Raw genomic sequence first — 25,852 nt, forward strand, 5'->3', positions numbered from 1 at the left:
CTTCCTCGTGGATGGTGACGACTGGCCACCTTGACGCTTGCAGGAATGAGTGACCGTGAGGGACAGTATCCCATAGTCCTAGATCGACGTTCTATTATGGTTTACTGTTTACTGGTTGTTAAGGTTCTGTAGTTTTGAATACAGCCGTGACATAGCAAGACTAGGTGAACCCTTATGCGCTCATAGTTTCAAACAACTGTAATATTGTTTAACACACATTCGGCGTCGTGACTGATAACCTGATTGTGTGTCAGTATGCCACTAAATCTTCGACCTTTGCTCATGCTATTAACCACTGATTTGCCTGGTCCGTTCTGTATCATTTATTGGCCTCCCTGGTAAAGGTTGCATTAAAATTGCCGACTGCTGTAGCGCTGCATTCGATTAACCATGTGCATGTGCCAATACTCATAACATGTATGTCAAAAAAAAGATTTCCCGGGTATAATTTTAAAATAATCAGCGATAAACGAGGAGTTTCCAGTTATCAGTTCCGAGTGAATGAATGGCGTAAGCCCCGAGTCTTTAGCTATATTCTCCATAGCTTCGTGACTACAGGACATTAACAACTCTGAAATTACAAGAGACGAGAGAATAATTCTGCCATCTGTTTAACTGTTACCCCTCTGTGAGGAGTCCACCACAGGACAGGATCCAAGTAACCTATACTTGTCACAGGAGGTGTTTCATTGAATCGGCTGGTGAAGTTCGCTGATGAATTGGTTAAGTGCCTGTCATATCGCAGTTCATTATGTCAATCACTGGTTCGTCTGATTCAGACTCCAGTATTTACAGACTGACGTCATGTAGGTGGTATACTGCTACACAACAAACACATAATACGATCTTAGTCTTTATGTAAGCAAAATATTAAAAACATATAAAAGTATAAAGATACAGTACTGTAGGGATTACTGGAAGAGAACATATAGTTTGTAGAATTTGTAAACATTATTAAACATGTATCTATGTTCATTTATCATGTCGTGAAACCAAGAAAGTGTATGAACTTGTAACACACCCCAGGCCATGTACTTTAGGCCGTTAGCCTCATCAGTACCATGAATGAAGACTGATTGATTTAATTATCATCTTTGTTAGATCAAATCATTTTCAAATTAAAGTACTGATAGAAGTTAAGATCAAAATATTTACATCGTGAAATATGGCACTTGATGTCTGTTCGTGCTTAGAATAGTTTTACAAACTAAAGGACTGCAACGGATACATAATCATAATTTCATAAACATTGGACTAAAACAAATCACACATATTTACAAAATCCCCGAGCAAAGTATTCTCATAATTTGGTTGACACAGATTCTGTTTTCAACTCTCTTACAGGGCTCACTTTGCTGCTCGCATCATCTTTCTTGGTGGCAAAACATCCCCACCAGATTCCGCCTATTATGCCTAAGAGTAGAAGTACTCCCGCAACAGAAGCTCCAGCAATTAGCCCAACATCCGAGACAGTTGAATCTGTAAAAATTATCAGACGCCCACGTCAAACACAAGCGTTACTAGTAATAATGGAATAATTATTTAAACTTTGAAAATATTTCAGAAAGTAAGTTTACGTAATATTTAGTGAGTGAGTGAGTGAGTGAGTGAGTGAGTGAGTGAGTGAGTGAGTGAGTGATTTGGGTTTAACGCCGCTTTTAACAGTATTCCAGTTATATCGCGGTGTGTCAGCTTAATATGGGAGGAAAGCCCGAAGTGATGCGGGTCTCAGACGTTTACCACTTCGGTGAAACCCACGAGCACGGGTATGGTGCTGACAAACCTAGAAACATAATCGGGGCGAACCGGGATTCGAACCCACAATCATAGGTTTCTGGCGTGCCCAAGGGACACAACTCTGCACAGCGTGCCCCCACGTAATATGTAGAATATATAGGACAGGATACTGGTGGTTTGACAAATTAAGGTTACTGAGGAAGTTACTAGTTTGTATTATCCTGATTGAAAACAGCCATGTCATATCCCTAAAATAAAATGCATTTTTACAAATATAAGACTTTGAAAAGGAATTCAAAACTGAAAATATCCGCTCAGGATCCTGCCAACATAATAAGAGCTTTTTTTAATCCTGAACGGATCTAGTTATGGACTGTTATGTTTTAGGCTGGTTCGTGGCTCGTGTAATTTTGTAAATAAACATTTGATTAGTTGAACATACAAATTCCTTTGCACAGGGCCGTGTACTTGATAGAGAACCCACTATCGACTACACGGGAATTCGACTTGAATTTCAGGAACATCACAGTGCCTGAACTGGTTTTGTTTGGTTCAGTTCCTCCACACCAGCGTCCAAGTGAGGGAGCCTTGGAGTCCGAGCCTACAGAAACAGAATAATTCAACAATGTTCCATCTAAATGATCTTATATATTACGAATTGGTAACGATATTATAAGTGTAAAATGAATTGCCCTCTTCCTGACCAAAAGCATTTATCCGTTCTGATATGATTTTCACATGACAGAATGATTGTACATGTACTCATTATGAATCCTAACACAAATATATCAATGGATGAGAGTCCAGTGTCGGCTTTAACACAAATATATCAATGGATGAGAGTCCAGTCTTGGCTTTAACACAAATATAACAATGGATGAGAGTCCAATGTCAGCTTTAACACAAATATATCAATGGATGAGAGTCCAGTCTTGGCTTTAACACAAATATAACAATGGATGAGAGTCCAATGTCGGCTTTAACACAAATATATCAATGGATGAGAGTCCAGTCTTGGCTTTAACACAAATATAACAATGGATGAGAGTCCAATGCCGGCTTTAACACAAATATATCAATGGATGAGAGTCCAGTGTCGGCTTTCACACAAATATAACAATGGATGAGAGTCCAGTCTTGGCTTTAACACAAATATAACAATGGATGAGAGTCCCATGCCGGCTTTAACACAAATATATCAATGGATGAGAGTCCAGTGTCGGCTTTCACACAAATATAACAATGGATGAGAGTCCAATGACGGCTTCCAAATACACATTCACCTCACCTAGCTCCACCCCCTGACACTTACATGTCGAAACAAACTACCACCATACACCACTCCTTACTTGTCTAACGTAAACCACCACAGCGTGACCAGACCATTAAAGACCAAACCCCAACCCATTACTTTTCCTTTATAGTTTACGACAATCAAGAACACACACTACATGACATCTGTGTAACCGAAACCACGTCCACCCAGGTTTTGTCAAGAATCCACCAGAGAACTACGTTGTCCGCATCTTGAACAACGCTTTGTTGTATGTTTTCGGATGCGTGTGCTGTGGTCGTCATGCCTGATGGCAAAACAGTAGTATTTCCTTAAAGGGCAACTATAAGGCATTGACATATGGATGGGTTCGTTTCTTCGCGGATTCAAAGTTTGCTTATTATGTTTCCCTTTATGACAAGTTGGAACAGTTCGACTTTAGATCCGTCACCTGGTTCTGGCACCTGGTCGCGGTTGCAAATGACACTTGAACAATTCAGCGATTGGTTTAAATGCATGAGGACATGTACGTGTCCGCCATAGCCGGTATTTTGCCAGTGGAGTGATTCACAATTGCTGTAAAGTCTAGATATCGAACACCCCAAAGGTAACGTTCTGCCACCAAGTAAAATATTGTTCATACAACCGATGGATAATTAGGATATTCCAGACCTACTGCAAGAATTAACTAGTGCACTATTTTATTAACTGTGTTGACGACGAGAAGCCAAAGACTGTATAACTTACAACAGGCTCTACGGATGATTAACAGACTTTGGGAGAATGTGTATTAGATGACCATTAGGAACTAGTTCCAACATGTCGACATTGTTCTGTATAGCGCCCAAAAAATCCAATGGTTTGTACGGGTTGTATCTTTAAATACAAACAATGCTGTTTACACACATCATAAGGATAAAAGTTTTATCATCATTAATGTGTACATATAGCAATTCAGGCATAATATAAAAGAATATTTACACAAGCGGGTGTGAATGTTTAATCATATTATTACCATCAAACGCTTCCACGTAGTCATTTTGACAGCCAACAGAGCTCTCCAGATGCGAGAAGATAACTTTGATCTCGACCTGATTGTGTTCGCCCGCGTCAATTTTCCACGAGGGCTCGATATTACTAAAATATAGAATACACTCACATTTTGTTATGCACAAAGCTACGAATTTAGAAAGCTGATTGTCACTGTTTCTCGAATTTACGTATTTTTTGACTGGATGTATGTTGTCTCTTATGTTCGCTACCTTATTCTTGTGTTGAAAATGTTTTTGAAACTATGATTTTCAAACATTAGGGGAAATGTATATGTACACTCAGATATTTCTGATTTATCATATAATGGGTAGGTTTCTCGGCAGGATAAACCCAACGGATAAAAACGATATCCGTTGGGGTCATATGCGGATAGAGATGCAAATATCAAAGGTCAAGTAGGGACTACTTTCACTGTATATAAACAAGTCGGCGATCGAGTCAGAATTAACCATCGGGAATATGGATAAACTACAGGGATAATTGCTATCGTTATCAAAAGAACAGTCTAATATAGTGAAAATCAGTGTCTCACTGTGACGGAGCTAAGGGATTTTATAAGTTTTGGCAACTTTGGAGATATAAAAATTTCGAAAGATTTGCGAGGGCACGAGTCATAGCCAAGCCGGATCAGTAGCCATATCTGTGCTTGTAGACCTCTGCGGCTTGAAACCTCCACAAATTAAAAAAGTTGGATTTGGCCGAAATATGTTTGAAGCCTCTATCAAACAAAAGGTTAGAAGTATGGCGAATTCAACAGTTACCTTGTTTCGTTTTGTCGCTGTGTGTACATCTGACTACACTTCTTAACGTTATGACAGGACAGACCGACTGTCAACAACATCTGACCGTGGTCTGACCGTGGCCGTGATGTCTCATAGACTAGGGTGAGAGTAGCTTCCCTTTGAAAAAGGGCAGTTACTCTAGCGGACAGACCCATGGATTGCCGCGAAAGGCAATTAAAAACAATTGTTGTGTTGCGTTTATGTTGCTTCGCCACTGTATAAGAAATAGATTTCAGTTGGAACTATATTGGCTACTGTCACTGTCCGACTGACACACCACTTACCCTGTGACGTAATAAGTATTAATGCGCGCATTCCAGGAAAACTCGCAACGTTTCGGTAATGTTTGTGAGAGAGTGAAGCGATTTTGAAGTACAGAATTAAAGAGTGACATTATATGATAAAGAGGTTATCACGCTTGTGTGTTTGGGGATGGTAAATATCCAAGGCTCGCTAAATACAATGTTTATTCCTGATGCAGGATATTTCCCATCCCCAAACACACTCGCGTGATAACCTCTATGTACTAATGATCATTTTTGCTTCATCAATAATTGTAAATAGCTTGATGTATATCCTCAAAGATACTGTACGTGGATTTATACCTGCTTGGATAGCTTACGTTCAGCACTTTAATTTGATACGTACATCTCCAGTAAGGATATAGTAGTTACTTTGTTTTTCGTGGCTATGCACCCCAGTCTGTTGTATTCCCCGGCGGTCCAGGAGAGATTGTTCTCTCTGAGGTCCGCGAGCTATATATTCAAAATCTTTGTAGATTATGTGTCTACACACCCCGCCCATTATTCCAGTTACGGTGTATCAGCTTAATGTGGTGGGAAAAGCCGAAGTGATGTAGGACTGAGACTTTTACCAGTTTCAGGGAACAAGTGCATGGGTATGGTGCTGACAGACCCAGGTTTCTGGTGTGCCGAAGGGACGCAATTCTGCAGCGCCTTAAACAACCCTCCGAACCCCCACCAAGACACACATAAACACACACACACCACACACCACACACCACCTTACACCACCTTACACCACCCTCATTTATAAAAAAAATAATTTAGGTCAATGAAGGATCTTAGAAACTTTTAGAAATACATACATTTCTTGAAATAAAATGTCTTCATATTACTTTCTAGTGACAGATTTCATGGATTTGAGGTTACAACACAAATCTTGACGAAAAATCAGATTCTTATAGCACGTTAGATTGAGCCACAAAAGTAACATGTGCTCTGTAAAATAGACTATATGAAATAGCGTTATTGTTGTTAACCAATATGTACATGATAATTAATTTCGAAAGTACTTTTCAAACTTACGTGATGAGTACATGATGTGTTCGAGAGGGCTGATGTGTATCATTTGTATCGTGGCATCTTCATCTACGTTTACAGCTCATAATTTTCAGTTTGGTACATACAATAGTATTAGGCTTTATATAACAATAGTTAAATACATACCTTGGGTAATAAAATGGATAATTAGGGGATGTAATATATTGTGCAGAAAAGTAAGCTGAAAGATCTGTCGTCCGTGAAGCTGAAAAATGAAATGTATTTATGAGTTCAATGTAGTGGCATGATGATTATCCAGTTTCCTTTCAACTATCGTCGTGCGGAACAAATTGGATATTTGTGCGTCAAAGTAATATAATGTTTTTCTATGCTTTGAATTTTTTAGACCTACCTTTCTAACAGCATAAAAATATTTATATTATACATCTTGTAATACAAGGGATAGTCACCACCTGCATTTTCTGCCAGGATCAGGTGATATAGGGTTCCAATCATCATACCCAGGTCGTGAATTGCCCCTAAGTTGTAAACGTTGCTGCACTCCCATGACAACTACTCAAAATACTGTCCGAAGTGCCAAGCCCTAACTCACTCACTCACTCACAGCATTGCAAGTTGACGTACCACTAAAGTGACCCGCCTTGAGAATGATTTGTATTCCTCTATATTTGTTAATAATGCCGGAGTGGAACCTAGCGGTGATGATATGTCCGGAACTGATGTAGTCAGTGCTGTATTGACCACACCACCTCCCGGTGGCTGATGAACCAGTTTCGTCATAATTGCCTTTAGGTACATAAATAGGTACATATACATAGGTATAAATTATATGTTTTCGGACATCTTACGTTTTCGGACGGCCATGCTATAACGAGGGGTGTGGCGTCACAGAAATTTTGTAAAAACTCAGACGATGGCCTTTTTTAGATAAAGATGTCTTTTATAAGCGAGTTTTACAGTTGTTCATCTGATTAGCAAGAAAACTACGAATGTTTCTTATGCGTCCGAAAACACATAACATGGGGATACAAATAACAAGTTTTACAGATAGTACTTTGAATTGCATTTCGGAATTCGAATTGGACCTTCGGACAAGAGATATTGTTCATGTTTCAACTTCTTTTCTATAACATGGCGTCGTGTTGACGAAGATTTTAGCAGCAATGCCAGGCAGTCGACGTGCATGTACGAGTGAGATACCACTTGCAAATAATCATGTCTTTTGCGCAACGTATACATACTCACGTTCAGCATAAGGCTGTTTAAGAACCTACATGGAAATATTGCACCAATTGTAAACTCTTTACGTGATGCACAATGCTGTGTTGACATGTTTTTAATTCCATGATCACATGTACCTACAAGATGTATACACACTCATACTGGCGGTATGTGTAAGAAACCTTTCATGACATCTTTCACATATCGGTTATTATGATATGAACGCTAGCCTGTTGGTCACTCCGGGAACAAAGAGTGCATCAACGTAGTAGCGAGATGAAGTACATATAACACGCCGATGTTAGGATTAAAATATAATAAATCAACCCTTAAAATCGTAATGTTTGTGTTATCAGGCCGCACTCAGTAATCTTCCAGCTACATGACGGTGGCCTGTAAGTAATCGAGTCTCAACCGGGCAAATCAGTGACGTGATGGCATATTATGAACAACAATCTACGCTGTGGGGATACGAAGAGACGCAATCAACCAAGTGACCGTGTCTGATCATGACGACCAGATAGATACACTAAGTCGCATCGTATGACGAGCGTAGGTAGCTGGGGACCAATCACAACCACGGATTCCTACAGAGCTACAGTTCTTTGGCAAGGATACGCCTACACGAGGGAGACATTTTCAAATATAAACCTTACCATCGTAAATCTCCACATAATCAGCGTCGCATGTCTTTGGTGGGTACATTGGCCTAATAAATGGATTAAAATTTCTCACTTTGACTTGGATGTTTGTGTTGGCAGGGGCATATATAGTCCAGTGGCAGTCTTGGGAACTGAAAATTTAGAAATTCACTATCAGAACAGCATCATGCGCGTTGTCTGACCATCATGTTTTTTACAATATTATCCTTCTGTTGTTGTTATTTAACCTTCTCATGTTCATGTCTCTCATATATGTACATAGCTGTTATTGTTAATCCTTCACCTACTGTATATAATGTTGTACCATGCTCATATTTCAGTCTTGCTTGACAACAGTATCAGGGTCAATATCCAAACGTCGCTATTACAGTACAATAAGGAGTTGTTATCCATAAATTGTGTCTGAGTTGTGATCTGTGATGTGTATGTGCGTTGTGATATGCGTATGTATACTGATACCTGCAGCATGTTACGTTAGAATCGTCCCGAGCTCTAAATCTCTGGCAGAGTTCCTTGTACCAAAAACACAAAAATCCAGAAAAAATTCTACACAGTATACTCCGGACAGTGCCGGCTTCTCCATTGTTGACAATAACAACCTCCGTCATTTATTCAAATGTGGACCAAAATACCGTGAGCAACCTAGTACCAACTGGGATCACAACTTTAAAATCATTATGGATGCTGTCGAAGAATATGCCAAAACATCGGCCAAAAGAGAAGAGGAATCTGTTGAATGTCTTTAAGAGTAGGTTAAGTCAGTGCGTGATGTTGTCATTGGTAGAATACACAAACTTTATAAAAGGGAAACGGAATTGGAAAAGAACCATAAATGCCCATTCCTCTTTTGTACTGGATTCCAAATATCCATAAGAATCCGTACAAAGAGAGATATATTACTGGGCCTGCAAATGTGCCACCAAATCCCTGTCTCAAAGACTAACCATAATCCTTTAAACAACCATGAAAGGACTTTCTTTATATTCACAGAAAGTATTTGAGACAAGTGGAATTAATAATATGTGGATTCTCAAAAGCTCAAAGGATTTGCGTGACTTTTTGTAATCTCAGAACAGAACCAAGTTTCATTCTGTCAAAACATTTGATTATTCAACTGTGTACACCACTATCCCACATGACAAACTTAAGGAAAAACGTCTCTCCTTGATCCATGGAGTCTTGTTAAACAACGTGGTGACACAGTTATGTATCTATATTCAGATGTTCAGGACAATTTGTGAAAAATGAAAGCAAATGCCATCTGATGTTTACTGAGAACACAATAAGTGAAATGCTGGACTTACTTTTTGATAACATATACGTAAAATGTGGGGGTAAGACATTTAGGCAGGAATTAGGCATCCCCATGGGCACCAATTGTGCCCCCCTTCGTGCGGATCTCTTTCGTTATGCATATGAAACGGAATTTCTGTTCGGATTCGCAAAGTCAAAACAAGGTAATTTGGCCAAGAAGTTTAACTTAAGCTTCAGGTATATCGGTTATCTGATATCGTTCAATAAAATAGCCAATTACCTTCGACTGATTCACCCTCCTGAACTAGAAATAAGGGAGACCAATGAGACCGCCTCATCTGTTTCATTTTTAGATCTATGCATAAGTGACAAAACACGAACCACAGACTGTATGACAAGAGGGATGATGTCAACTTTCCTATTAGTCCACTTTCCCTACAAGTCCAGCAATATTCCAGCAGCTCCGGACTTTGGTGCATACATTACACAACTTTTGTGATACCACCTTGCATGCTCTTTCTACCAAGATATCAAAGAGCGTCATACGACTCTTGCTCAGAAGTTGTTTGAGTAAGGTTACAACATTCAAGGCCTCAGTAAAGCTTTCAAAACATTTCCAAATTTGACGCATCAGTGACAAAAATTATATTCAAAGCATATCCTTATGTTGAACTGTACCATATGTTCCCGGGTTTTTTTTCAGACAGGTGCCACCGATAGAGACGGATACAGTCACCTTTTCACAAACACATCATTACTATTTGATAGTGATTCATAAATACATGCTCGTGACATAGTCAGTTTCGTACAATCGACTCTATTGGATATGAAAGGGGTTTTGACGCTTTTTTTATACACATGTAGATAAATGATATGATCTATCAGAGGTAGGTACAGGCCACTTTGCAGGTCTAGAGACAATGTCTAATTTCATGCACAGATATTGGTTCCGTTGTTTCTTTGTTGCAAGAAAGCATGGGCAGGTCCAAAGACTGGTGGAGTCATCAATTATATAGTGGTAATTGTAATACAAGTTTCAAAAGTCGATCTCTGATTGCGACTTTGTGGGAATTTTATCAGGTTTGACTCTTATTAAACTTAAAACTCAATTAATGCTGTATTCACTATGCCAATCCGAATAGCCCGTTTCTTTCAAATTGGGTTTTTTGGAAAGAAATACTTATCATAAAAAAGTCTGAATCATATCCATTTTGTTTCATCATAGTTTAGCAATGTTACGAAAACGTATCTCTTATCCTTGTACGGTTTCGTAAATTATCTGCAAAAGTACTGTCGGAAATGCTAGAAAACTGGGTTTTTTTGCCTGTTAAAAAAGGATATAATTTTTCACAGACTGTTGTCATTGAAATATCGAGTAACTACCGATCGCCCTACCTGTGGTTTGAAGTATTTCAGTCACAAGGAGTCCTGTCGACAAGTTTAGAGGAGACAAATTCGAACGAAAACAGGAAGTTCACATTTATTCAAAGTCCAATGATGGCAGTCTGAAACGGACTATAGAAATATGCGCACGTGACTCCGTTATAATGATAATAATGTTGTCTTCATAAAACATCTAATCCACACACAAAAATCATTTCGAGAAAATTCTAGATCTGCATCTTCTAAAATGACCAAATGACGCTGCGTTTGTTTTGTTAACATTGCTCCCATGATGCTTGTTACATTACACTTGCATAGCCATAACCATGGTACACGATATGGAGTCTGTATTTGGAAATGTATACAAGTTCTTTACACTTTAGAGAGATAGAGGGAAACCATTTATTAATTTAGATTAGTTACCGAACTGCCCAAGCTATGGGGTTTTCAATTCATACCATCAAGTCTACGGTATGGTAAGGAAACAAAATAGGTATAGGGGTGGTCTCAAAAACAAAACTGGGACGTAAAAGGATATTAGACATATTTGATACAGGGTGATTAGGCGTATAGTGTACAAGCTTTATGAGCAGAAGGTAACCCTGACTTGTAGTAGAATTAATGTTTCCCGGACTGCACTAACTATTGCTCTCCAAGACATAGGATTTCGATACACTGCGCGTGGCGATGACCGAGCACTTTTCAGGCGAAAATATTCCATCCTGTCTATTAGGCCACATTATCTCCGAACCATTCATAACTATCACAGTCAAGGCGTCAAGATAATTTACCTTGATGAATCATTCCACTGACTACACCATTGTACCATCAGGTAAAGGTAATCGTGTCATTGTTTTGCACGCTGCAACCCATGATATGGGGCTTATTGATGGATATGTGCTAGTTTTCGAGGCGAAAAAGAAAACTGGTGATTTTCATAAGGAAATTATAGGAGGTAATGTGTTCATAGACTGGTTGGAACTTCAGCTTTTGCCCATTTTAAACAACGTTAGTGTCATTGTCACGGATAACGACAGTTACTATAACGTCAGGGAATCATATACTGTCGCCCAAACCATGAAGAGTCTGAAGGCGACCATACAGGAATATATGACATTGTCGACTTCAGACCATAGTTCAACTCATGGAGAAAATTCGGCTGAATAAGAAACCAGTAAAGTACTAGACATACATGCTGGCGGCACAACTCGTTACGTTGTCTTACGTACGCCAGTCAGACATTTTTAGCTCAACCCTGCTGTGCTCATCTTGGCTAAGTGTAACGGGTTCGTAGCAAGACAGCACAACATTCAAAAGTACAGATTCATATACGTCATCAGCGGAGATAAATGCTACCTCAAGAAACCATCTGTAGAATAACAAATACTTCTGGATTCCAAAACCGCAACCTTCCAATACTCATCCCGTTTCATAGCTCTGTACTAGTCTATCATGATTCCAAGCAAATATAATGCAGTACATATCCTAGATTGCTACCCCATCAACGCATGTCAATATTATTAAGTACAATAACAGCAATATTTTGTGACATTTGCACCTGGGAGAATGCACGGGACGGTGTGAGGTCATCACCTCGGGACAGGTGTTAGGTAATTACCTCAGGTTATAGGCCATTTCATACATGCATGACAACACACGAATATTTTCAAAGTTGATCATCATTTTACCTGTAAAAGTGCATTTTAAGGGTAATCACAATGTCAGTTAGGACAGGCTATATTAGGTCAATTCGCGTTATTTCGATATATGCTCTTTTTATAGTCCTGTGACTCGTATTTATTAAATGAAGCCAGAAAAGCAGTTTTCGAGCATTTCCGACAGTACTTTACCCAAATGTTGCAAGAATCGGCTGATCTGTACTTAAGCAGCAGACAAAGTCGTAATTCTTCCAAAGAATTGAGAATGTGAGGACGTTTCAGCCCTTACCCGATACGGTCATAGGTATTGCGGAAAATACTGACAAAACTGTCTGTCAAAACTGAATCACTTTGAGAATCAGTTGAACTATTTTAAACATCCACGGGGACTTCTTGGTACGGTTGTGTGTCTCAGTAAGGATGAAAGTTTGCGTTCTTTAGGGATGGAGGATATGAACTAAGAACCTTCTTTCCGTAAATGAAATAACTCACTAATTTCCTGAAGTGCCACTTGAAATAAAGGCTCTTATTGCTCCATATGCAACACACAATCAGCTGCAGCTCTTTATGTTGTGGTTGGACAATGTTACGTTATTACTCATATAATCAGTTATTATCAGAACAACTTTTTCCACATTCTGCCAACCGACACATGTGACCGAGTTGAACAAATTGATGGGTGTTTTATATTCGGAAAAACACCAAATAGGTGCACTCCCACAAACGCAGTTACAGTGTATATTGGGAGCGGTTTTGCGTGATATGTTTCATTGTTTAGATAAGTGGAGGACATTTATAGATTTGATGCATCAGTGACTAAAATGCTTTCCGATGTATTGCCCTATTTTTAATTAAAATTAAGTTACAGTGTCTGTTGAGGTGAACAACTGATTTGTCTTTGCGTGTGTTTGTAACGGGTGGCTACGGTGGGGCACATATTCGGGAACACCTGGTATCATTTGATAGCGATTCATGAACACAATGCTTATTAGTATAACACTTTATACTTCCTTACTTTTGATAAGGCCCTGTCAAGGTTCTGTTCCCATCCTTCGTAATATTGACTGTCCCTCCACATCTATATGTCTCTGAAAGGAATTTATAATTGTACAATTTCCATTGCCTATATCCAGTACAGAGTACAACACGTACATGTACGTACCTCATGCGATAAGACTAATCAGTGTGTGGGTATGACTAAGATGGTAAATAATTATCGATTTAGATATATGCAATTGTACTAATCAAGTTATTAACATCATTACTTGTAATAAGTATTGAAAGTTTCAATGTCTTCCATGCATTTCTACATGCAAGTTATGTTTCATTAAAGAAAAAATAGACACATTATTACCATTAGTTGAAAAATATATGAGTATAAAGCCTTTCAGACGGCTTGCGTAAATTGTCTGAAATTGAACTGTCATAGATGATCCAGTACTCTGCAGAGTAGGTCTTGAATCGCCGCACCAGGTGAAAATCGTGTCGTTAAAGACAGAAGGTCCTGGAAAAAGCATGGCAGTTGCCTGAGAATATTTATTGTTAGACTAGGTCATAAGGAAAAGCTGAAAATATTACAGTAAATGTTTTAAATAATTATATCAGCATTGTGATGATAATCGAACGAGGCAGGTTGTAATATGTTTGGCGAAAACCGACTCTTTTGACAAACAGGTACATGACAAAAAGATAGATGATATGGCAGCCGCTCCCATGTCCTGCCTGATTTTTAGCATTTTCTCTTTTTCCATTTTCTCAATGTTTTCATAAAAACTAATAGTATTCATTTGGCTATTTTTGATAATTCAATAGTATATTTTATTAGGAAGAAGGTTAAGGAAATCAAACATTGTTCTTGAAAGTAATATTTAGGCTTTTGTCTGAAGGTCAAACGATGAGTGCAGTTACCTACCATTGTAAAATTCGACGCTATACTGACAACGGACGTTGACGTAATTAAAAGTCGGATCGTCCAGGTCAATTACGACGATGCGCACCAACAAGCTAGGGTTAGACGCCGACATTGTCCAAATACAATTGTCAGGGCTGAAACAAGGAATGAGTAATTGAGTCACAGCGTTGCAGCTTCATGTGGGAGATCATCCAAAAGTGACGCAGCTTAAAGACACAACGCTGCGCAGCGAACTGCAGTGGCTTAGACGACGAAGCCGTCCATGCCTCCAGGACAATGAACAATTACTTCAAAGTAAGGGGTATTTAGGTCACTCCACAATATATATTGATTTGACTAAACTTTTAATATGTGTAGCGAAATGCCAATCGTGCTAATTACAGGTCATGTACAACATCAAAAGCTATTCTATTTACATATTTATGTTCGGAGCATTGCACAATTTGCAGCAAAGGTGTCGTGTGGAAGACACACGCATTGTGAAAAGAAAAATGATCGGAAAATTGACTTACTACAGTGAAATCGCTGGATACCGGGGGGAATGGAGGAATTTTGGATTTGTCGTTGCATTCAGATATTGTGGCCCACAGTTTTCTGATTGGTGAGGTATCACTGAAACATTGGTGTATTTCACTTTTTGTGATTTGAGGATATTTAATCTGGCTTTGACACGATTATATCATAACATTTATTACTTTCCACGAGGCCGCTTTCGGGGTCTAGTGGTAGAGCGTCAGCCAGTAGAGCGGAAGATCCGGGGTTTGTTCCCCGGCCGCGTCATACCAAAAGACGTTAGACTTTTTGGTACCCTGTCATGTGCTCGGGGCTCAAACAAGGACTGGTCAGATCGGAGTCAGAATACTGTGTATAAGTGGGGTATTCATGTTAAACTGCAGCATGGTATCTCAGTGGGCTGGCACTACAAAATCGACATCAGTCCGGACTAGTACAAGCACAAACACACACACGTGCATGGACATCGCTATATAAGTGCAATAATATTGGGCGACGTTAAACCCCATTTCACCTCACCCTACCACGAAAATTGCATTCAGACATATTAGTTGAAACGTCTCATTTCACATAAAACGTTTGTACCTACCTTTCTGTGAATCATGAGACACACGGAGTCGGAATCCCTTCCCGCGGGTATCATTGTTGGATTTGAATAGGAGTTTCATTTGGAAACCGTTTGAATAGTAGGGACCAACTGGGGAAATTGATGAATCTCCACAAAACGTGCCAACAGGGTATAGAGCTCCATAACCATCTCCTGAATCCGAGGGATACACTTGTAAATGCAATGCTTCAGTTATGTTTACAAGACGATACATCTAACACACAGAGTCAGTACACGTCAGATGCACAGTTTGGACGACAAACCAGTGGATGGTTAGGAAGTGACTCTTGTTTGTGTAAATAATCATGTACACAAAACTGTAGATCGTGCATGTGATATAATCTGTGGTCTATATTGTGATGAAACATTTACAGAAACGAAAGGACAGCCAGAGCCCTAGTTGAAGCATCCTATTCCGGTCACTTCTTACGACCGTATTTGGAACGGGATAATCTATTGTGCTTCAGAATTTCAGTCAGGTCAACGATAGAAAATTGGTAATTTAATCGTTATTTCATAATGATAGGCCACAAGGACAAATGTCTTCAAAAACTCTGCGGCATATAGTTCATATTGAATAACAGTGACATCACGTACCTGCAAGAAGGCGGACATAGTCAGTATCACATAGTGGGTAGTTGCCCTCAATATCAGAAGTCAGGACGTCAAGTCTCATGTTTGGTGGTTGCATCATGACGAACATGCTAATAACGCATGTCATGTCGCTGAACCAAAATAGATACACATTCAGACTTCAAGTACACACCACACAATAGTGATTGAGTTGGGTTTAATGCCCCTTTGAATACTATTTCAGTTATATCACGGCGTCAGTAGGAATTGAAGTGCGAAATAAAATAAAAGTTTCAGCAAGTTTCACAACATATGATCATACAAAACGAATTATATCCTTCTTCCGATGTTCGAAAAAACAATTACTCTAATCCCCTTTCTTCCGATTGGGAAATTCAGCCGTCTGACTCTCATTTCGCAAAAACCGGCATGGCAAACACACTTAAGCGGTACCATCTAAGGTACGCTATCATGCTTCTACTTACCTGCCATATGAATCGGGGTATCCAGGGGACATGATATATATAGGTGTGTTATATATGATATGTGACCCATTGCAGTCGCCTTCTGTAACAACAAGGGTGTTTCAATAATACAACAGTGACTTCCTTGATAGTAATAGAATTGTCAAAGTGTTACAAATTAATAGATGCCAATATTGTGTCGCATAAGGCATATGCACTTCTAAGCAGTCGCAATATCCTAGGGCGTATCAGAATCCAGTGATTCTGGGTTTGAATTTCACATTTGCATTCACATCAGGGCTTCTTTTGTCTACATCCACGACATCACTTTGGGCTTCATCTCATTTCAAGCTGAAATTGTGTTTCCAACAGTTGTATTCAGTGGATGATCCATCATCATCTGGGATCAAAATACGAATCTGATATACATTACTTGGATTACTTTGAATATCAGAGTGTTTATATGAAAGGTATATACATGAATTGGGTTCCTATTTTGTGTGTTTCTGTCTTCTGGCAGTCTACAAAACTAAGGATAACCTCATACTCTCATTCGATATTTATCACAGGTAAATGCATCATTATTGACGTTGACATTTCTGTAAAATTATGTTCCTTTCGATTTTGTGTTTAATGCTTTAAAACATTGTCAGTGAACTAACCCCAATATATTACTAAGATTACAACATTACTGAGTTGTTACAGTAAACACTATATGATGGACAAATATAGGGCATGTAGCTGTAATATCGAGTTCAACATACCCGGTCTTGAAGAATATTGCATCCGGAAACCCTTGCTTGTAATATTCTCATCCGTTGTAAACTCTAGCAACAGTGAATTCGTTGAACTGTAGAAATTAGGCATCTGGGTTGAACAGAATTCACCCAGAAATTGGTCGGCTGAAGTATAACATGGGTGGTTATGCTTATTCAGCATAAGGTTATTGTTACAAAATACATGGCGAAAGCAAACTATCACACACATATTCTGTGACAGCCACATTTGGACACTTTGACTGCTTAGTGTATTTAATGGATACAAATTGTACACACAGCCTTGATATTTTTACAGGTACTTGCACCTGTACGTTATCCTGTGAATACTAGGGAATGTACCTGTGTGTCATACATATCAATGTAAACGGATTCAGTGGTGAAGAGTCTTATCATATGATTAAAAGCGACAAAATCATGTGTTCAGTTAACAGTTACAGCTAAAGGGGGCATGTCTCGTCCATGAGGGTCGATTATTTTGCAGTCCAGCTATACGAATTCTTTCCTTCTGTAACAGTGAGACATTGTCTCTTTGTAATTAAGGAAATATCGTATTGCTCGAGGGACCGACATAAAAAACGTGAATAACTGACAAGTAAAGCAGTGAATAAATGACTTGAATCATACTTGCGGATACGATGACCGAGCTCTTGTTACAGACAATGGATTAAATGACTGAAATTTTCACTTAGTCAATGTACAAAACGCCAAAATATTTCATTCATTTTACATTGAGCACCATAATAGATTAGTTTATGCAAGGATCAGAAGCCATACATATGCATTGACTTTCGTTTTGCTTAATTCCTATCATTTTTCGTAAATAGGTGATGAAAAAGAGTATAAAATGTTTCAAATTTGTTATAATAACATAATAAATTGAAAAATAATTGTAAACATTTCTGAACATTTTCTCTTTTACATAATGACGACAACATGTATACCGGATCTAGTAATATGCCCTTGGAGGGTGACAGCGATGTATCAACAGGAATGATTAATTGTCGTCTTCGAATCAATGGATAATTACAGAATCGACTGTCAATACTACTGACCATAAACTTAGCGTTGTGCGTTAGAGGAAATCAGATAATACACCAATATAAACAAGTGTACTGACATTATACATACTTGTGATGTCATCGAGTGCACAACCGCTCCCCGAATCTTACAACTTGATCCCATGACATCAAACATGCTGTGCTCAAAGGACTTACATTACCTTCCGTTGTGTTTCCGTCATAAACACGAACGACTTCATGCTTGCACGAAGCCGAGGAATTCCCAAAGTAGTAGACTAGTATATCTGATATGACTTGAACTGTGTCGTTTTCGTTTTCTGCTGTTATTATCCACGTGCACTTCAAATTACTGAAAAGAATGCAAAAGGTCTGATAGAATATCAATTATTTCCTTTTATTTCCTTCGTCATATCCAGAATTTAAGCAATTATAATTATATAGGGATGTTGCTAACATGGTATAATTACTCTAGATGTCATGTTTACCTTTTGTCATCAAAAAGGTTCAAAAGAAAGATTACATGCCCTTTGCATAACGAAAAGAACTTTGGGTAAAATATATGCACGTATCCTAAAAGGAAGGGTATTGTGGCATACAAGAGAAAGAAAATCGGTCAAATATATTAACTGCCGTGAATGGAACTTTCTCAATTATCTGAAGGTACGGTAATGCTCAAGTGTCCATTTGAAGAGCGTTTATGACACATGTAAATGAGAATTTTCATACCATGGGGTTCATGGGATACATAATCAGCAGCGTGTGGCTTCCCACTGAATATTGTGTAACACTTTTCTAATGCTAGGTCGAATATATTCAAGTGCATACAAATACAAATATGATAAATAAACACAGATGTAACGATATCGTAATTAAAGTTTAATTTCAGATAACTACAAACTGTAAAAGGAATATATTTTTGACTTACTTAAATGAGGTGTAAGGAAACCCAGGGGAGGTAAGATTTGTCTTCTGTGATGTTGCTGTTAACATTCCACCGCATCCTGAAAAAGACGGTTAGGTTGATGATGTGAAACTAAATATTACACGGTGAACGAGCGAAAGGGTCTATTTTTCTAAATCTGCAATATTATGTCGTTGCCATGTTTAAACTGCAAATACAAGGTGAGTTGGACTTCACGCCACTTTGAACAGTGTTTCAAATATTTTAATTCTGATTAATATCTGACGCAGTCTGTTAACAGTCCGTTTCTGCAGGAACAGACAAATGTTGTGCTGACAGACCAGGGATCATAATTAGGGCAAATCGGGTGTTCGAGTCCACGATAAGCTTGACACTAGCACGAATAAGGTCTCAACGCACGGAACCCCCACTGATTATTTGACTTACTCTCCGAGCCATGCAGCTGCTTGTAGCTTTCACTGATGCTGCAATCGCCTGAGGCCTGCATCACTTTGAGCTTTCATCTCAGATCAGACTGGCACGCCCTAATGTAACTCAAATAATGTTCAAAGCGGCGTTAATAACAACTCACTCACTCGCTCATGTTCATACACGCCTACTTACTTTCAACGTCAATGACGTTCAGAACAAATCCTATTCCATTAGAGACAGCATCGGTGGTAAACTGTATGTACATAGTATCTCCACTGCTGAGGATACTGCCACGATGCACTTCATTGTTACATGATTGAAACAGTAATCCGCTTGAATTATCTGACCCTGGTCATGAAGGAGCATTCAATAAATTATATCAGAACAGTGACACAACGTCATTCATAAATACAAATACAAGACCTCAATCATATAACTCTCCAAAACGAGAAACGCACAAGTAGATTTTTAATAAATTTATTATATCAAATAAAGTCGATATATTTAATTTAATATCATAGATACAAATATGAATTGTTTTAGCTCGATAATCACATGATGTCGTTGTACAAAGGCAGTACGAATTCACGTACACAATGTGGAGCAAAACGCTCATTTCGACGATAAACACGTTGTCTTCCATCTCGCTGTTGAAGAAGAAATCGTGATTCATCGCTAAATCACACTTGTCTCTAGTTTCTCAAATTCCAAGGCTGTAAGGCATGGCACCAACGCAAGCATCGCTGTCGATGAATCTGTTGCAAAACGGGGATGACAACTGGTCTTCTAGGTCGGATTCCAGCCTCGCGAAGATGGTTCCTGACAGTCTAGACCGATATCCTCCTCAAATCAGGGATGCGTCCTGCAGTCTCCGTAGCTGTGGCATTGCGATGATGTAGGTGGAACAGTCGAATGTAGCGATCCTGTGAAGGCGTGGTAACTCTTGGTCGGCCGGTTCCCGGACGGTCTGCAGTGGAATTGAAATCTGTGTATCGGTCCAAAAGGCGGCACATGGTGCTGTGGTGGACGTTGAAGTGGCGTGCAACAGAAGACTGCGATTCCCCTCTTTGGATACGTCCTATGGCGATGTTCCGATGGGCAGCGCTGAGTCTCGGTATTTTCGAACTTGAAAAATGTTGACAATTGAATGACAAATTAGCCACCACCACGAGTTACGAATGCCACTGTTTTCCTACATGACCTTTTTGAACAAGTTTGAAAATAATGCCGTTTAAGACATTGCAAATCGACAATGGTTGCGTTTTGACGCACCGTTTGTCGAATATGAGGCCACGAACATTTTTAATAACATATATCCAAGTTATGTACCGGATGTTTTGTGTTGTCAGCTTTATGAACAACATACTACCTGTGCGTTTCTTTTTTTTTAAGAGTGTATATCCGACGCCACCTCGGGCTGGTAAAACAGTTCTAAGACAAACAGTCTAAAAGTTCTGAGCCTAACAATCAAAAGGCACCGATAATCGTCTTTTGACTTTCTAAGTAATCAACAAAGATCACACCCTTTGCATCTCAGAATAGTTTTCTCAACTGATCTTGAAAACTTGAATTTCTTTCGTGCCGGAGAAGTGGAATAGTGCCATTCCATGGACTGACGGTTTGACTCGGGATCATAGTGGTAGACCCATCTTTCATCACCCGTTACTAATCCCTTTTTGAATGTGACAAAATCCTCTAAACTTTCTCTGGCATTGTCAGCTCTTTTTTTTTCTTGTGTTCAGAATTGAGAAACTTTGACACCCGATGAGCAGATACCTTATTTAAATGTAAATGTTTATGAATAATAGTTTCAATGGATCCATGGCTAAGACATGTGTCTTCCTTAAGTTCAGCGATGGTAATACGTCTATCTGACAGTACAAGTTTTTCTATCTCCTTGATTAAATCTTCACTGATGGAAGTTGAAGACGTCATCAAGGGTTGTTCTCCCAGCCTTAAACATAGCTGCCAAACGTTTAACAGTGGAATAGCTAGGGCACTTATCCCCACACACTTGTGACATCTGGTCATGAATTTCTTGGAGAGTACTTGTTTTTGCTGTTTCTTGCTCGTTCAATGTTCTTTTCCATGACTGTGTCCACTTGGACCCCTATCACGTTCAACAGGCTGTCACGAATATACAAACGACCTCAACAGACCAAAATACACTTGCAAAAAATACTCAAACAATGTCCTACATTGACTATTATTGCCCATAGATGAAAGTTAATCAGGCTTAGAACTTTTTGACCAGCCCTCGAATATGTGGAATTGTACAAAATGATACAGTCTAATACCATATGTCAACCATGTGTACAGAATACAGAATAAAATATGAAAACGATAAGTAAGATAAACGGTGATACCTTTTTAGAACGTAATTCATGTTCTGTCTGTCCTTATGCTAATCTAAAATAGTGCGTATAACAATTTATGTCATTTCATAAGGGGCAGAGTAGTTTTTGTTAGTGTTGAAGTGTGGAAAAACCTACACACGCATACGTACAATACCCAGATCATAAACGTGTATAAAACCAGAAAGGTCATCATGGGATTCGCGGCTTAACATATATGGTAATCAAGTCATCAAATCATGTTGTCAGAGTACATTTCGGGTTTTTTTTACCTTAACATGTGTAAAATATATCATATTATCACTTTTGTGAAGAAAAAAATGGACTAGACCTAGACGATAACACTATTATACAGTAAAGATTTCAGTATTAATCAATATGCATATTGTTATTCGTTCGTATCTACTTTCATCCTCCATTTAATAATAACTATTAGTTTTGTTCAGTTTTATACCATCTTCGTCTAGCATTGTAAAGTAGGTTTGAACAAAATGAAATGTTACCCTAATGTTGAAAGGCATCACTAGACCATTAATTAGCCATTGTGCGATTTCTTTAAATGTCAGGGTACAAATTGTAATGATCATTATTGGTGTTCGCGTTGTGATACATGTACTTCTGCAAAACTGCTGAAAGAGAATGAAGTCTCCAATCCGGGAGATCGCACTGTAAACACATTTGTAAATATTCTGCTTACCATCATAGAAGGACAGACTGTCATGTTGGCAGTTAGTAGACTGTAATTTTGCAACAAATTTAACGCCTACAAGACGATCCGTTGACGATGCATTTATCCTCCATCCGCAGGATAGATTACTGAAATAACCATTTATAGGAAAAGTCATTATAAGGCTTCACAACAAATAAGGTCCATAAAGTTTTGCTTAACATCAATACAATATTGACAATATATGTGTATGGAAACAAAGAAGCTGTGTCCATATGTTAACATGAATTAGTCACCATACTATTTGTTACTCTTTTGTGTCCCATTGGTCAAAAGATAGGCCTGACGTGTATTTTTGCAAACAAAATTCAAATTAATTCAAACGTCAATTATAGTTTATTGCCTATTATATGTTCTTCTCTTTTCATAAGTTATGATAAAACTTCATCCTCTTTAGAGACGTATAACTGTGTAATACGTACCAGTATTCCTAGAACTTAAATTTTCTAGACGCAAAAACATTAATTGCAGACAAATATTTAGGAGAAGTTTGACCTGATTGGCTTACTAATGATTCTCGTTCAGATGAAATCGAAACTAATTCAAATTTCATAATTAATAGTAATTGCCTTATAGCTGGAATATTGCTGTGTGCGGCGTTAAACAACAACAACAACAAAAAAGCATGTGATGTTTTCTCTTCACGGGTATAACGAAACGTCTAGTCAATATATATTATGTAATTCCCCTTAAAACAGTACAGCAGTTTGAAAGCGAACTCCATTAAAGTGAATTAAATTTAATATGTAGTGTCAAATGTACACACGTGTAAAGACCTTACAATGTGCTCTTATAACGCCGATAACAGAAGAAAAGTGCGAGAAGCGTTTCTGACCCGCTTAAATAATATGTACAATACGCTGTTGATTATTTATAGTTACGTGTCAAACAGAGGGTACGCTGGGGATAATATTTTTTCCACATCATAGGAAAGTTGAATGTCCTTGTCGCATGCATCTGTAAAAAAATATATACTTTATACCTCAACAAGTATAAATCGAGTTGGTTGGGTTGTACGCCAGCCCTCCCAAATGCCAGTTCTCCCTTCTAATGATTTACCAACCTAAACTAGATATATGAGAGCACTGTGAAACCGCCTCATCTGTTTAACATTCATAAAAGATTCAGAGTAACAAACAACTCTCCACTAGACAGCATGACAAAAGGGATGATTCAACACTCTAATAGTCAACTTCCCCTTTGTGTCAAACAATATACCAGGAGATCCAGTCTTTCGTCTGTACATTTCACAATTTTTGAGGCATAATCGAACGGGCCCATGACGTCATTTCTGGAGATTCGAATATGCGCTCGCAACTTTATGACGTCATATATTGGTTGACGTTATTTTGGGGAGGGAAGTGTCAAGTGAGTTGTTCCCAACAGATGAAGCTTGAGTACGCAGATAAACACAGTGGACGCACCCAAAAGTGGGAGTGATATGACAATCGGTCTTTTAAGAGAAAAGGTACAGATAATCGACGTGATGATAGTTAGTATAAGCGTGAAATATCACTCTTAAAGCATATGTTCATAAAATGGACTTGTCCGAAATTGTCGAGGTCCGATTCTTTTCAGGAAGTCATCATTCAGGTAACTATTTCTAAAGCTTGCACATCTCATTAACATCCTTAAAAAGGCTGTACACAATGTTAATATCTCAAATAAGAAGTAAACGAAGAAGCTGCGCGTCTCATGGTTTGTTCTAACTGCAGTGTTTTATTGTACGATAACAACTCACACTAGTCGTTTATTTCTCAAGGAAAGTCCACAATGAAGCATGTCGTGTGTCTTTACTACATCGATGAAACAGTCAAGCAGGAAAACGGAGAAGAGAGATCAAGACTTATAGTTGGAATAAATCTGGAATTTGAATCCACCACTGATCGGAACTCGGCCCATAACGCTAAGTCTGTTTGATGCGTATGATCCACCTTTCCCCTTAAAACGACAGTGCACGAATATGGTAGAGCTGATTAAAGGGGCGTAAATGCTGATGCGTTGGCATACATGGCATTTGACAGCAACATGTTTCTTACCACTGATGCGCGTAGTTTGTGATGTTAGTGAGTTTAGCAGACAGCGTTAACACTAATGATATTGCGACAATACCATAGCGCCTAAACCTAAGCGTGTTATCGGCAATATACCATTTATTATACCCCATACTCACGAAGATCCCGGTTGGAATAGGTCTTCAGAAACCCATGCTTGCCGTGAAAAAGCGGCTGTGCTTGTCGAAAGAAGCGACTAATGGAATTGGGTGGTCCGGCTAGCTGACTTGGTTCATGCATGTCATCGTATCCCAATTGATCGATCACTAGATTGTGTGGTCCACACTCGAGTATTTACAGACCACCGTCATAAAGGTTGAATATTGCTGATTGCGGCGTTAAACATCAAACAAACATATTATACTCCCATCACCACATACATTATCCAAACAGAAAGATATTCCAGTATGTCAATCTCTCGACACATACCAGTGTGAACAATGTTATCATGTTCTATTGTGGACAATGTGTCCCTGGTCTCAACCGACAAGCTACGTATATTTACCTGCAGTTGTGGCTGGTACAGGAAGGAGGATACCCAAGAGCACAACTGCAACTGTGTACAGTGCCATTGTATGTATTTGTATCAGTTATGGCCAGTGTGCGGCAGCATGACGGCTCCTCATTATGTAGGTGGCGTTACTGATGAGACGAAATTTTAAACGTCATGAACTAGCAAGGTTATCAGATGAGTTTTTCGTTAATGTGTATGTGCAATGGGTTCATGTACTGAAAGCAGATAAAGGAATGATAACCAGATGTGATAGCATACAGGCAGCAACTTGTAATTTCCATCCAGACCATTTTTTTCAATCGATAAATATATAAATTATATATTATTTAGTAACCAATTTGCACATAATCTCCCCCAATCAAGCCCTGATGAAAGATAATTGAGATTTATCAACCTCATCGTGACCATATAGCAGTAGTCTGCCTCGCGACATGATATGACCTGATAGACGACAGAAACATATCACAGGTGTGTCTGTGTGGGGTGGGTGGGATAGGTGTTAACTATGCCTGTGTACGTGCGTGGGTGTGTATATGTATTTAGGTAAGTTAAGTTAGTACAGAAAATTGTCAGTTATCGTTCCCATACTTGTCAGTTATCATTGTCATAATTCAACGTATCACTGGTTTAACTACTTCAAAACAATATGAAACAGTAACAGATAGAAGATAGAAAA

At 38.7% G+C, this 25,852-nt stretch overlaps 1 protein-coding gene across 1 annotated transcript; it reads right to left on the reverse strand.

The window, feature by feature from the left end:
- Positions 1-856: 856 nt before the first annotated feature.
- On the reverse strand, positions 857-25,342 carry LOC139472573 (cubilin-like). The gene is made up of 20 exons (XM_071255044.1): positions 25,168-25,342; positions 23,490-23,565; positions 22,579-22,697; positions 19,720-19,875; positions 19,120-19,195; positions 18,395-18,543; positions 17,161-17,298; positions 16,418-16,499; positions 15,957-16,084; positions 15,342-15,512; positions 14,752-14,851; positions 14,240-14,373; positions 13,682-13,831; positions 13,343-13,415; positions 8,027-8,163; positions 6,774-6,935; positions 6,315-6,393; positions 4,026-4,147; positions 2,180-2,338; positions 857-1,479 (listed from the first exon to the last, which is right to left on the reverse strand). The coding sequence occupies exons 1-20, from the start codon at positions 25,232-25,234 to the stop codon at positions 1,301-1,303; spliced, it is 2,457 nt and encodes an 818-aa protein (XP_071111145.1). The 5' UTR covers positions 25,235-25,342; the 3' UTR covers positions 857-1,300.
- Positions 25,343-25,852: the final 510 nt, after the last annotated feature.

The sequence above is a fragment of the Haliotis cracherodii genome, unplaced genomic scaffold (assembly GCF_022045235.1).
Source record: "Haliotis cracherodii isolate W230 unplaced genomic scaffold, xgHalCrac1.p SCAF_1, whole genome shotgun sequence".
In the NCBI taxonomy this organism is placed as follows: Eukaryota; Metazoa; Mollusca; class Gastropoda; order Lepetellida; family Haliotidae; genus Haliotis; species Haliotis cracherodii.

Coding starts and splice junctions, on each gene's coding strand:
- LOC139472573 (XM_071255044.1), bottom strand. CDS start 25,234: ATGGCACTGTACACAGTTGCAGTTGTGCTCTTGGGTATCCTCCTTCCT. Junction 15,513..15,956: donor CTATGTCCGCCTTCTTGCAG/GTACGTGATGTC, acceptor CCTCGGATTCAG/GAGATGGTTATGGAGCTCTA. Junction 13,416..13,681: donor CATATATTTTTCAACTAATG/GTAATAATGTGT, acceptor AATTCCTTTCAG/AGACATATAGATGTGGAGGG.